Genomic DNA, 12,330 nt, shown 5'->3' with positions numbered 1-12,330 from the left:
TGCTATCTTGGAAGGACAAAATCGACTTATCTGTACCAATCAGCCTTTACTCTTTCCTTGTGCAGAGAATTCCACAAATCCAATCCTCTCAGAGAAGCAGTTTCTCCTCTCCCTCTGTCTTAAATCTACTCCCTCAAATCTGGAGGCTATGTCCACTAGTTGCAGGTTCACCCTCCAGTGGAAAAAAAACTTTCCTGCTTCTAACTTATCTATTCCTTTCATATAAGATTACCCTCATCCATCTAATTCCAATCATTTTAGTCCCATCCTGCTCAATCTCTCCATGGGCTAAGATCTAATTTCCAGAATCAACCTGATGAATATCCCTGCACCACACCCAAGGTCAATATATATTTCACAAGTAAGGAGACTAGAACTGCACATTGTACTCCAGGTGTGGCCTCACCAGCCCCCTGTATAGTTGCAGGAGAATCTCCCTGCTTTGAAATTCGCTCTTTCTAGCAATGAAAGCAAACATCCAATTTGCCTTCTTGATTACCTGCTGCACCTGCAAACCAACATTTTGCAATTCATGCACAAACACTCCCTGGTCTTTCTGCATAACAGAACGCAACAATTTTTCACCATTTAAATTTAGTATTCTTTTCTTCCAAAGCAGATAACCTCACATTGATCAATCTCGTACTCCATCCTGCCAGGCCTTTGCCCACCTCTTAACTTATCTCTCCATAATGCATTTTGGATGAAGGGCTTATGTCTGAAACATTTGTTATGTATCTTTATCTTCGTGACACTGTTAAACCTGCGGAGTTGTTCCAGCTTGTGTTTTTACTTCATCCAGAGTGTCTGCAGACTTTTGTGTTTTACTTCTCCCTGGATCTATTGTTTTTGTGGTTTAAGTATGAGCATAGATCAAGCTCATGTTCAAGTCAAATACTTAGACATGGGAATTTTCAAGCTCTCAGCTATTGTTTGCTCTTTACAACTAACTTTCAGTATCCAGAATGTATGCTGTATTTCACTTCTCCCAGTAGAACCACAGAGGCCCTTTTGCCTGGCAGTGCAGTGCAAATATTAACCACTCTGTAAAGCTTCGAGTTCAAGTTTATTATCATCTGATTGCACAAGTACAACCTGATGATAGTGTTCTCCAGTCCTCAATGCGAAAACATAACCAGACATAACACACATTCCGACAAACAATACATGTGCAGTTAAATATATAAATAAATATTGTTTAGGAAATAGTAGTCTTGGATGGTCAGTGTGAGTAGTTCCTTTGGTCATTCAGCTTCTCATTGCTTGTGGGAAGAAGCTGTTCCCCAGCCTGATGGTGCTGTCTCTGAGACTCGTGTATCTCTTCCCTGATGGCAGCAACTGAAAGATGCTGTGTTGGGGGGGGGGGGGGGGGGGTGGAAGGGGTCCTCAAAGATTTTTGTGCCCTCTTCAGACAATGATCCCAGTTCACTGTTTTATCAGGTTTTATCAGGTTGTACTTGTGCAATCAGGCTTGATAAGGCATTGGTCAGGCCACTCTTTGAATCTTGAGAACAGTTTGGACTTCATATCTCAGGAAAGAGATGTTGGCATTGGAGAGGGTCCAGAGGAGATTTACAAGAATAATTCCTGGAGTGAAAGGGTTATATGAGGAGCATATGAAGGCTCTGGAATTATATTCACTGGAGTTTTGAAATATGGAGGTTGGGGGGGGGGGAAAGAGGGTGGAGGGGAAATCTCAATGAAACCTATTAAATACTCAAAGGCCTGGATAGATTGGATGTGGAGAGGATTTTTTTTTCTACGGTGGGGGAGTCTGGAACTAGAGTGTACAGCCTCAGAATACAAGAAGAATGCCCCTTTAGAACAGAGATGAGGATGAATTTCTTTCACCAGAGAAAGGCGAATTCCTTGCCGAGGATGGCTGTGGAGGACGCCATTGAAGATATTTAAGGCAAAGGTAGATAATTTTTAATCCGGAAGAGAATCAAGGGTTATGAGGAGAATGGGGTTGAAAAAGGATAGTAAATCAGTCCTGACGACATAGGGAGTCAAACTCGAGGGGCTGAATGGCCTAATTCCGCGTCCATGTCTGCTATGTGTATATTTCATTCCCCCAAGTCACCGTATCGGACCACCGCTTACCGTGCTACTGATTTATTCGCTAACAATCTGAAAATGTTAACTCTTTCCTCACAGATGTTGCCTTTTATTTCGGATGCGCTCAGTGTTTCCAGGAACGCCTGCATTCATTTTCGAACAATATGCCCGTTCCATGGTTCCTTGTTGGAGATGTGTTAGACGTCTCGGTCTCGCCTCGGTGGGGCTGAACTTGGGAACGCGGTCATGCCCCAGTGGCCGGGTTTCAGGACAGCTCCTCTCCTCTCTTGTCAGCACAGCTGAGCTGCATGACGTCAGTGAAGGGGATTTCCCCGCTAATATATTCAAGGGCGGGCTCCGCCGCATCCAATCAAGCAGCGAGGCGGGCGGCAACCCGTGCGGCCGTGGTGAGCAGGGCCCCGCCCCGATGGAATGCTGTGACAGTGGGCGACCAATGAGGCGGCGGCTGGCCGCGATGTAACCTTTTCTTTGCGCGCAGTGGGTACACATGGACGCGACGCGCCGGCGGACAACGAGGCGCAGTTGCGGCGAAGCGGAGGCGCAAGTGGGGGCAGAGCTGTGTGCTATGGCAGCCCTCCACTGAGTTGTTGCCCCCCCCCTCCAGCTTGAACCCCTCCCATCTCACGGGGGGTTTCCCCCTCCTTTTAATATTTTAATCCTCAACCCTGACATCTGTTGTAATTTGATTTGTTGTTAGATTTTCTCCCTCCCGCTGCTGGCTACCATCATGGAAGAAGCTACCGCGCCTCAGGTTGACATCGACCCGGATTTCGAGCCCCAGAGCCGGCCCAGATCGTGTACCTGGCCGCTCCCTCGACCAGACTTCCCAGGAGCTGAGGGCAAGGCGGAGGAAAACGCCTCGAGTAACGAGGCAGCGGCGGCGGCGGCAGTTACCGGGATCAAGGCAGACGCCAGGTCGGTGCCGGCAATCCAGTCCGTGCTGGGCGTCAGTGAGATAAGCCACCACCGCAAGAAGTCTTCCCGAAGAAATGCATGGGGAAATCTGTCATACGCCGACCTGATCACCAAAGCTATCGAGAGCTCTCCCGACAAGAGGCTGACATTGTCACAGATTTACGATTGGATGGTCCGGCACATCCCCTATTTCAAAGATAAGGGGGACAGCAACAGCTCAGCGGGCTGGAAGGTATGCCGAGTTCACAGGTGCAAGTCGCATCGCCTGTTGCATGTGTTAGACGCGCACACTCGCACGCAGAGGTCAGTGGCTGGTAAAAACGAGTGACAGCCAGGGACAAGCTTTCATCTCGGGGCTGCGAATTTCAGTGAGAATTGTCCTGTCTCAACGGTGGTCTATTGTGTTGTCGGACGGAGCCGAGGCACAGGTCACTGGCAGTTGAAAAGTTTATCTTGTCATTCTGTTCCCCCCCCCCCCCCCCCCTCCCTGCAGAGCAGCCAGTCCTGGGGAACGGGTCAGCGCACGACTACACTTGTTGAATACTTGTGTGTCGGGTTGTCCTTTTTGGTGTTGGCTCTGTACAAAGTGCAAAGGGATAAGTTGGCAATATTTAGAGGAATCCGAGCTGAGTCTCGAGTCCATTGTGCAACCAGTGGCTGTTCTGAGATGGGGATTGCAATAAGCCGGCGGAGTTACTAAACACTAGTTAGCTTTAGTTACTGGTCCGAAGTCCAAGAGGCGCCTTGAGTTGCAGATGGATTTTTAGAAGTCTTTCTCGTGGCCTTTGCGATAACTGCTTCCTTATAGTATCCGAGAGTCACAGCGATGCATGATGCCTCGAGGTCTAATGCTAGAAAGATTCGACAGGCCGTATGCTGAGTGATTGCAGCGAACAGTTTGCGTACGTGGTGCCGTCAGCTCTCGACCTGCAGTTGGGGAAATGTGCTTGGATTGATTGAGGAGTAGTACTCGTTCCATCGGGAGTACTTGTGGCTTGTCTTTAAGGTTAAGTTAAAGTCGATGTGGGAACCCATGGACATATATATACACACACATAATGTTTTTGTGAAGTTATTGTGGGCCGGTATTTGGAATTAAATGCAGAGCTGTTTTCTGGGAACACTTGAGGATCCTGCAAGCGCAGGATGGTTTTGAGTTGAACACGACTAAACTACTTTAGCAACATTGGTTTCCATAATTTATCTAAATTTGGCATAGTGTGTGCCAGATACTCTTATTTACGCTGACTCAGTTCTGGAAATGTCTTTTTTTAAAACGTCTTGCCTTTGCACGTAAACAATCAAAGTTTGTAGAATTCCATGCTCAAGCGTCTTCTTAAACCAAGATCTCCTGCCATGCCCTCCGTCACGAATACTACGTTTCTTTTGGGAACGCCTGTTTCAGTTATCACATTAAGAAAGGCTTCCATCTGGGAAGTATTGTCATTAACACGTTGCCCCGAGTTAAAATATAAGGGGTGGTTACTGCAAGAGAATGACCTTCCACTTTTCGAGTTCAGAGTTCAATTATATGTCACTATCTGTAACTTAATCAACAGCGATTTCGCCAAATTTTCGGGAATCTCTCCAAACAATCTTCTCAGATCTGAATAATTATGATTTGTGGAGGAACTCGAGCAGTTCCCACGGAACCAGCAAAGGGTGGTGAGATGTAAAGCGTGTCCTTGTTAATTCTAAAGTAAAACAACATAGTTGAAGTAAAAACGCAATTCTGGAGAAACTCAGCCGGTCTTTTATATAGTAGATATAAAGATAATAACCAATGTTTCGGGCTTGAGCCCCTCATCAAGGTATTCCTTGTTAATTCTCTCTGTCTGAGGGAAGCAGATTGTCTTTACCTTTTTATGTTCTTTTACTTTCAGTCATTTTAACTGGCATAACTTCAAATACTCTAAAATACAATGCTGACCATGACGAAGGCCTCAAGCCAGTGTATTTTTACCTTTGACTGCTTGACCTGCTGAGTTTCTCCTGCTTTGTGTTTTTAGATTTAATGGGAGAAGGGTAGGGGCAACTTTTTCAAACAGAAGGTTTTTGGAACAAACTGGCAGAGGAAGCTGCAGAGACAAGTTAATTACGGCGTTTGAAAGCCAGTTAGACGGCCCCGTGGATTAGAAAACATTAGAAGGATAGGGGCCAAACACAGGCAATTAGCTCAAATAGGCGTTGGGCTGAAGAGCTTGTATATCTCTATAATGGTACATAATTCACTGAAAGTTTGAAGGCAATTCCTTCTTTCGTTGTAGGACTTCTTAGGCACAGTTGTAGACGTGACCTTAAAACAAATCGGTCCGCAGAATTGGTCCCTTTGGGTTTGTTTGCATCTTTCTGTATTTGAATGATAGCTTTTAAACGTCTTTTGCATCTGCGCTGACTAAGCAGCCCACTTTCTCATATCTGATTTGCCACTGGAAATTCTCACCTGAAAAGGATGAATAACGATATCCGTGGAATGCCCAGGGCCACCGATCTTGGGGCACAGCACCTGATTTGTGTCTTATTCAGTACATAAAGTGAAGAATTTGTGCTTTATTAAGATAGGGTTATGTAAAACAGAGGGGATTCAGTAACTGGGGGGGGGGGGGGGGTGGCTCAGAATAATTTTCTGAAGTATTTTGTATCCAGGCAACAACTAATTGATCCATTTTTATCAAGACTTGAACCAAGTCTTCAACTGGGGAAGGTCTCAACTTTCCTGAGTGGTGGCTGTATAGTTGAGAATGTGCATCTATTTTAATGACATTTATTCAGCAGAGAGATAATTGAGCCCAGTGGCCTGTGGGATGTGAATTTCCATCCACACAGGTAGAGGTGGAGCACAGGGGGCTAATTATATTACATTCAACCCTTTTTTTTAACATCTGAATCAGTGAACAATCCAAGTTAGCACCCTGGAGGTGCCTTTAGGAATGTTATTTTTTAAATTCTTTCAAGCTTATAGATTTTCATTGGTGTTGATTGACTGGGATTTGATCAACAAAATAAGACAAACAATGTGAGTTGTCCATCAATGTTGAATATTGTTTGCATATTGAAAGAGTTTTTGATTGTGAAATTTTCACTTTGGTAATCTTCACACCATAAGTTCATCTAAAGTGTTGGTGCCTTGGAGTTGCTCAACCCCTGCACAATGGTTTGGTGGAATGCCTCCCCTTTAAACAAAACTTCTTAAGGGTTACTGCAATTTAAGTTGTTTTGCACAATGATCATGGACTAATTTAGAATTAGATTATGATTTAAAACATAAAATATTTCAAAGATTTGCTTTTTACTTCCATAAATTGTTTTACTGTAATTTTTATACAATCATGAAAAATTCCCTTTCATCTGAAATAAGTTTCGATCTGCCAATTCATCTGAACCATCTCTATTCAGCAATGTGACAAACTAATGAGCAGAGCTGGCTTTAAGCCAATTGCTTCCAATTAGGCCCCGCACCTAAGCGGGTCCCGTGCTAGAGTTATACAGGTGCCTAACCTTTTATCTGGGGTCATCAGGACCGGGCACATGCTGTTGTTTGGAATCTTCTGGATTTCAGAATCATTTTGATTTTTGTCCCTTTAAGCCTGCTTGCCTGAGTTGTGCTGCTGTCTTTCCCCCACCCTCCCCCCACACCTGCACAAGTAATCCTGTCATTTTTCCCTCCCTCTCTTGCATCCCCCATCACTATATCAGCACCAGGTGAACAGCCCCCTTCTTGGTTCCCCTGCGCTGGTACAGTGGTTTCAGCTGTGTGGGGGATTATGGGTAGTGACGATAGCCATTGACCTTGGCTGTGAACCTGAGGCCCTGCAAAAAAAAAGTTTCCAATTGGCAGCTCCTAAGGCCAGCCCTGCTAATGACCTGTGCGTGACTGCTGGTTTGTGTAACCTGACAGACCTAATGAGATTGGAACATTATTCCAGCAATGTCTTGGCTGGCATTTGAATGTGAGGGCTGAATTACCTTCTCTCTGGCTGGAAACAGAGGGGAGGGAATCAAGATCATTGAGGATTAGGATATGTAAAAGATATGTTTAAGTGTGTGCTTTATTTTCTATGCAACATTGAAATCCTAAAGCAGTTGATATTGCATTATCCATACTAATAATGCAGGAGCTGTTAATGCTTTCATTTAAGAAAATCCTTCACTATATGGTGAATTGAAGGGTATGTAGAATTTAGATTAAACACTTTATTTTTCTCCATGCTTTGTACTTTTGCACTTCACTTGACAAAACCAGTATGCAATTGAGCAATATATTGATCCTGAGTGTATCCTAGGTTGGTTGAGTTCAGCAAAGTAACAACGAGGACATAACAAGCAGTGCTGGGCCAATAAGAGTGAATCCTCAGTCTGGATTCTTGTACCTGTTCAAAGATACAGTAGAAGCCTTGGTATACAACCCCTACGACAGATACCAGATATGTGAATTTTCCAGTTGCCTGAGGCACACAAGACCTACCTAACACCCCTGCATTAAGAATAACCAGATTAAAAGACAGTGCAAAATGTAAAATAGTTTGAAAAAAATATGTATTCTAGTCCTTAATTATGTAAAGTTCACTTTAATCAGGTAATTTGCATAATTTACAACATTATATTTAAATTCAAACCCTGGTTGCTGGCACCGTGACAGCATTACGCTAACTGTCCCACCGTCATAATTAATCCCTCTGTCCCCAATGTTTACAGATAAAGCCTTACTAATATAGTTAATAATATACAAATAAAGACTCTTATCAAGAAGTGACGGAGACACTTTGGGAGAGTCATCCCAATGATGAGTGGAGTTGTCCCAGTGACGAGTTATATCCTGGCGCCACAATTTTATTCAAACAGCTGCTGCGGCAGGGCATGACCGGAGCGCTCCGCTGGCTGAATGTTTGCTCCCATCTTCACCAAGGGGTTGCGTGTTGCTTTGGAGAACATTTACTTTTAAACTTTTATTTACATTTTTTTTAATTTAAATTTTAAAAATTCATTTATTTCCTCAAATTTGTTTTTTGCTGGTGGCTTGAATTTCAGATACCAGGGATTTTACTGTACCTGCTAGACATTGCAAATGTATGCACGTCAGAGAGAGGTGAGTACAGGGCAGCTGCGGTGATTCCGAATGATTAGTGTTCACCGGGAATGACTGGCAAGGCTTGTACAAGGAGAGCAGACATTTGATGAGGTGTGGGAACTCTGCAGCATTATTCAGGTGAGGATCAACACTTTCAACAAGCACCATAATTTTTCAGTTTAAATCCTTTCCAGCAGTGTTTTATTTTTAAAAGAGGCTATGCATTTTTAAACACGAAGGTCATTTTCTACTCCATTCCAAGGTGATCTGTGCACCTGAATCAATCTGTGGCAAGTCAATGAGTGCATGGCATTTTGAGAGAGTTCATTTCAGTCAGAATTGATCTTTAGTCCAATCCTATACATTTGAAATGTGGGTTATTGGCAATGTTCCAAAGGAGCTCAGAAAGGGTGCATAACTGCAGCCTGGTGCTGTGACATGGTCAGCTGACTTGGTTTTAAAACTTGCAGAATTTTATGGATAGATTTGTGGATTATAGTGCAAAGGTTTATGATGTAAAGCAATTGGAACGACAGTTTGAGGTGCATAATATTGCTTCAGCGGCTTTCTGAAATGGCTTTTAACAATTTCATGAATAATTTAATGTAAACAAATTAAATCTTGAGAACTATTGTATTTTTAATAGGCTCTAGCTATTCCCTTTAATATTGTTTGATTTGCTTGGTTCCTGCACTGTGGATTTTCCCGGCTCTAGAGTAGCCACCTATAGTAAAGTCACAATGCACTATTCAATTATTTAGAAAGTACGCGATGGGGGGGGGGGGGGGGGGGCGTCATTGTTTTTGTTTGTATTTCCTGTCCAAAAACAATGGCAGCGCTGCCGGAGTTGCTGTAACGGCAGCGCTACTGCTGGTGCAGACCGGCAGGGAATGGAGACACAGAGCTCCCCCCATGTTTAAGGAGCCAACGATGGTTTAATTTTTAATCCTGTGACCACGGAGTCTGGGCCAAAGGTGGCGGGGCGTATGACTGGCAGTGGCCCATGAGGGATTGCAGACTCTGGGGAAGTGGAAGACTGCCGCAGGGCACCAGATAATGGGGAAAGCCACCCCCAGTTTGAGAAGGAGAAGCAGAGGAGATGACACACAGGGTGCTGACCGTGGCAGCGGACGAGCGAGGGGCTCTGAGTCTGAAGAACACACAGGGAGAGAGCTGCTGATGACGCAAGACGAGGAACCCACGCTGGATGTGGGATGCTGCCGGTCAGGGACCCAGACCAGGCCGCAGACTGCTGGAGGCTGGCTCGAATTTGTCTGATATCGGAGCTGAGTTGTGTCGAGGCTACTGAGGGCTTCCTGATCGTGTCAGAGTTTGGACCTGGAGCTCAGGTTGCAGACGGTTTGGACTGAAGGCCGTGTGGCTGCAGGTAAATGCATGGGCCCTCAGTGACTTTGGGGGACTCTTTCTTTTGCTCCTTTTTCTCTGACTGTGCTATTTGTGTTGAGGGTGAATCGTTGGGAAATTTCATGTAACATCACATTTACTGCTTTGTTACATGACAATAAAAAATGTGTTGAATAGAGAGTTCTGGCGATCAGAACTGTGCAGGCTGGGGATTTGCATGAGAAAGTGCTCTTGTTCTTTACACTGCAGCACTTCAAGTGGACATCCTGTCTTTTATTAAATGTAATTAGTGCTTCTGCCTTGGCCACTCTGCAGGCAAACTTTCACACTTCTGGGTAAAGAAAATTCTCCCTCAGCAAATTTAAAATAAAATTACTCTAATGTGCTTGTTAGTTGGTATGGACTTGGTGGCCTCTTTCCGTGAAGTATCTCTCTTTGAACATAGCCCTCCTAAATATTGCTTGAATTCTGTGACTCCTGAAATTGGATCTTCTATTCCATCTCATGTCCATCCATTTCAAGTCCAGTTTATTATCATCTGATTGCAGAAGTACAACCTGACGAAACAGCATTCTCCGGTCCTCTGTACAAGACATGCAGACACACGTCCAGACATAACGCACATATATATAAACAGTACATATGCACGAAAAGTATTCATATATACAAATAAATAATGTTTCATCAATCTGAGAGTCTTGGAAGCTTAATTTGAGCAGATTCTTTGGTCATTCAGCAATCTCGCTGCCTGTGGGAAGAAGTTATTTCTCAGCCTGGTGCTGTTGGCTATGGTGCTTCTGTATCTCTCCTCTATGGAAACAGCTGAAAGATGCTGTGTGCAGGGTGGAAGGGGTCTTCAAAGATATTTTGCACCCTCTTCAGTCAATTATCCCAGTAGATCACGTCAATTTTGGAGGGGGGATGGACGGAGGGTGACTCCAGTGATCCTCTCTGCTAGTCTTTTATAGCCCTGCAGATTGATTTCAAATCCCTTTCTCTGCAACAACCATACCACATTGATCCAGCCAGCTAGAATGCTCTCAATAGCTCCTAGAGAAAGTTGACATAATGGCGGCTGGTAGCCTTGCCCAATTCAGTCTTCTCAGGAAGTGCAGTTGCAGTTGCATCTTCCTGACAAGTGAGGAGGTGCTGAGTGCCCACAATAGGTCACTAGTTAAGTGAACTCCAAGGAACTTGGTGCTCTCCACTCTCTCCACTACATCTTATTGATGTGTAGTGGAGGGTGATCATTCCTGGTCCTGCTGAAGTCCTCATTAATTCAACATTACCCTCTCCTATCCGAGCAACAACTCTACCAGCCAATTTTCTTTCTGAACTAAATTTTCACAGCCATGAGAACATCCGTTAAATTCTTGGGAGTAAATGTCTCCAGTGACTTTTCTTGATCTACCCACATTAATGCAATGGTCAAGAAAGTACACCAGCACCTCTACTTCCTCAAAAGCCTGAAGAAATTTGACACGTTACTATCAGCTCTTAACAACTTCTACAAGTTCATATCGAAAGCAACCTGTCAGGGTACATCACTGTGTGCAATGGGAACTGCTCTGCCCAAAACCACAAGAAACTGGAAAGGGTTTAGGCCACCGTACGCATCCCTCTCCTCCATCAACTCCATTTGAAACCTTTGCTGTTTCAGAAAAACATCCAGCATGTGAAAAGTAGTAAAACATGAAAGTCTGAAGACCATGCTAGAGAAGCTCAGCAGGTCTCCTAGTGTCCTTAGGAGGTAAAGATATATTACTGGTATTGGGCCTGAGCCCATCCTCAAGGTATGAGTAAAAAGCAGGCAGTTATTTATATTAAAAAGCTGGGGAGAAGGAAAGAGTGGGTTGGGGGGGGGGGGGGGGAGGTCCAGACCAATGGACAAAAAGTGTTAATATGATGAGAGGATAGGAGAGACGAAAAGTGAGAATTGATTGGGGGAAGGGGTGTCGTTTTTGGCTCTGTGAAAGGAGACAGAGGGAAAAGGGAAATGAGAGAGAGAGACCGAGAGTCAGAGCTAGTGGAAAGGAGATACAGGGAAAGATGGGGAAGGGGGAAGCTAACGGAAATTGATGTTTTTGCCATCTGGTTGGAGGGCACCCAGTCTGAAGATGTGTTATTCTATTGCCTTCCCTGCGAAAGCTCCATGGAAAATGAAATTAGTTTTCCTCACCTACTGAATGGTGTGAAAAACTGAGTGATGCCTCCTCTAACCTGGCAAGTCAAGTTTATTGCCATGTAATTGTACAAGAACAACCTGATAAAATAGCACTCTCCAGTCCACGGTGCAAAACACACAACCTGACATAACACGCATACAGACAAACTATACATATGCAGGACAAGTATTTCATCCATACAAACAAATAAATAAATATTGTTTGCACTTATGGGAGTATATGAGGTATTGTTCCTCCAATTTACAGGCGGTGTTACTTGTTGTACTTTGTATAAGCTGTTTCCTGGTCAGCTAGCAAAGCAACCTATCATTGCACCTTGCTATGTGCGTCTATAAACTTTAAAATGAACATCTTAATACCCGCCTCTGCGGCCTTTCCAGTATCATCACATCCTTCCTGTAATGTGGTGATCAGAACTGTACATCTCTGTACTCAAGCAATGGTTTTATACAGTTTAGAGAGGGATTTCATGGCTCAATTTTCTTGCCTAATATTTTATATTTCTTTTGCTAAGGCAGACACAATTTCAAAACAGCTGTGTAGAATTCACAGTTGAGGGTAAAAGACTAGTGAGGACGTTTGCCTATTTTAAAGAGTATTCTGGATTTATCTTTATTTTCTACCACTGTTAGTGCAGCGGTTAGCGCACCGGTGTTCCAGTGATTGGGATGGGGTGGGGGGGGGGGGGGGTGGCGTACTGTCTGTAAGGAATGTGTA

General features: G+C 44.2%; 1 protein-coding gene and 1 long non-coding RNA gene across 3 annotated transcripts in view; one reads left to right on the top strand and one right to left on the bottom strand.

The window, feature by feature from the left end:
• LOC138741296 (uncharacterized) overlaps window positions 1-4,330 on the bottom strand; it is a 31,008-nt gene extending 26,678 nt beyond the window's left edge. The window contains exon 1 of the long non-coding RNA XR_011343438.1: window positions 2,104-4,330. This is a non-coding gene — a long non-coding RNA (uncharacterized lncRNA). The remainder of the gene's footprint in view (window positions 1-2,103) is intronic.
• LOC138741294 (forkhead box protein O3-like) overlaps window positions 2,421-12,330 on the top strand; it is a 207,713-nt gene continuing 197,803 nt past the window's right edge. Inside the window, exon 1 of one of the 2 annotated variants that reach the window (XM_069895135.1) lies at window positions 2,421-3,226. In XM_069895135.1, the coding sequence (XP_069751236.1) occupies window positions 2,807-3,226 (420 nt within the window). In that variant the 5' untranslated portion in view covers window positions 2,421-2,806. Of the gene's footprint in view, window positions 3,298-12,330 lie in introns of both variants that reach the window. The other variant, XM_069895136.1, reaches the window with a different exon arrangement.

The sequence above is a fragment of the Narcine bancroftii genome, chromosome 8 (assembly GCF_036971445.1).
Source record: "Narcine bancroftii isolate sNarBan1 chromosome 8, sNarBan1.hap1, whole genome shotgun sequence".
In the NCBI taxonomy this organism is placed as follows: Eukaryota; Metazoa; Chordata; class Chondrichthyes; order Torpediniformes; family Narcinidae; genus Narcine; species Narcine bancroftii.
The sequence above is the reverse complement of the archived record's forward strand: the minus strand, read 5'-3'. Positions and strand labels throughout refer to the sequence as shown.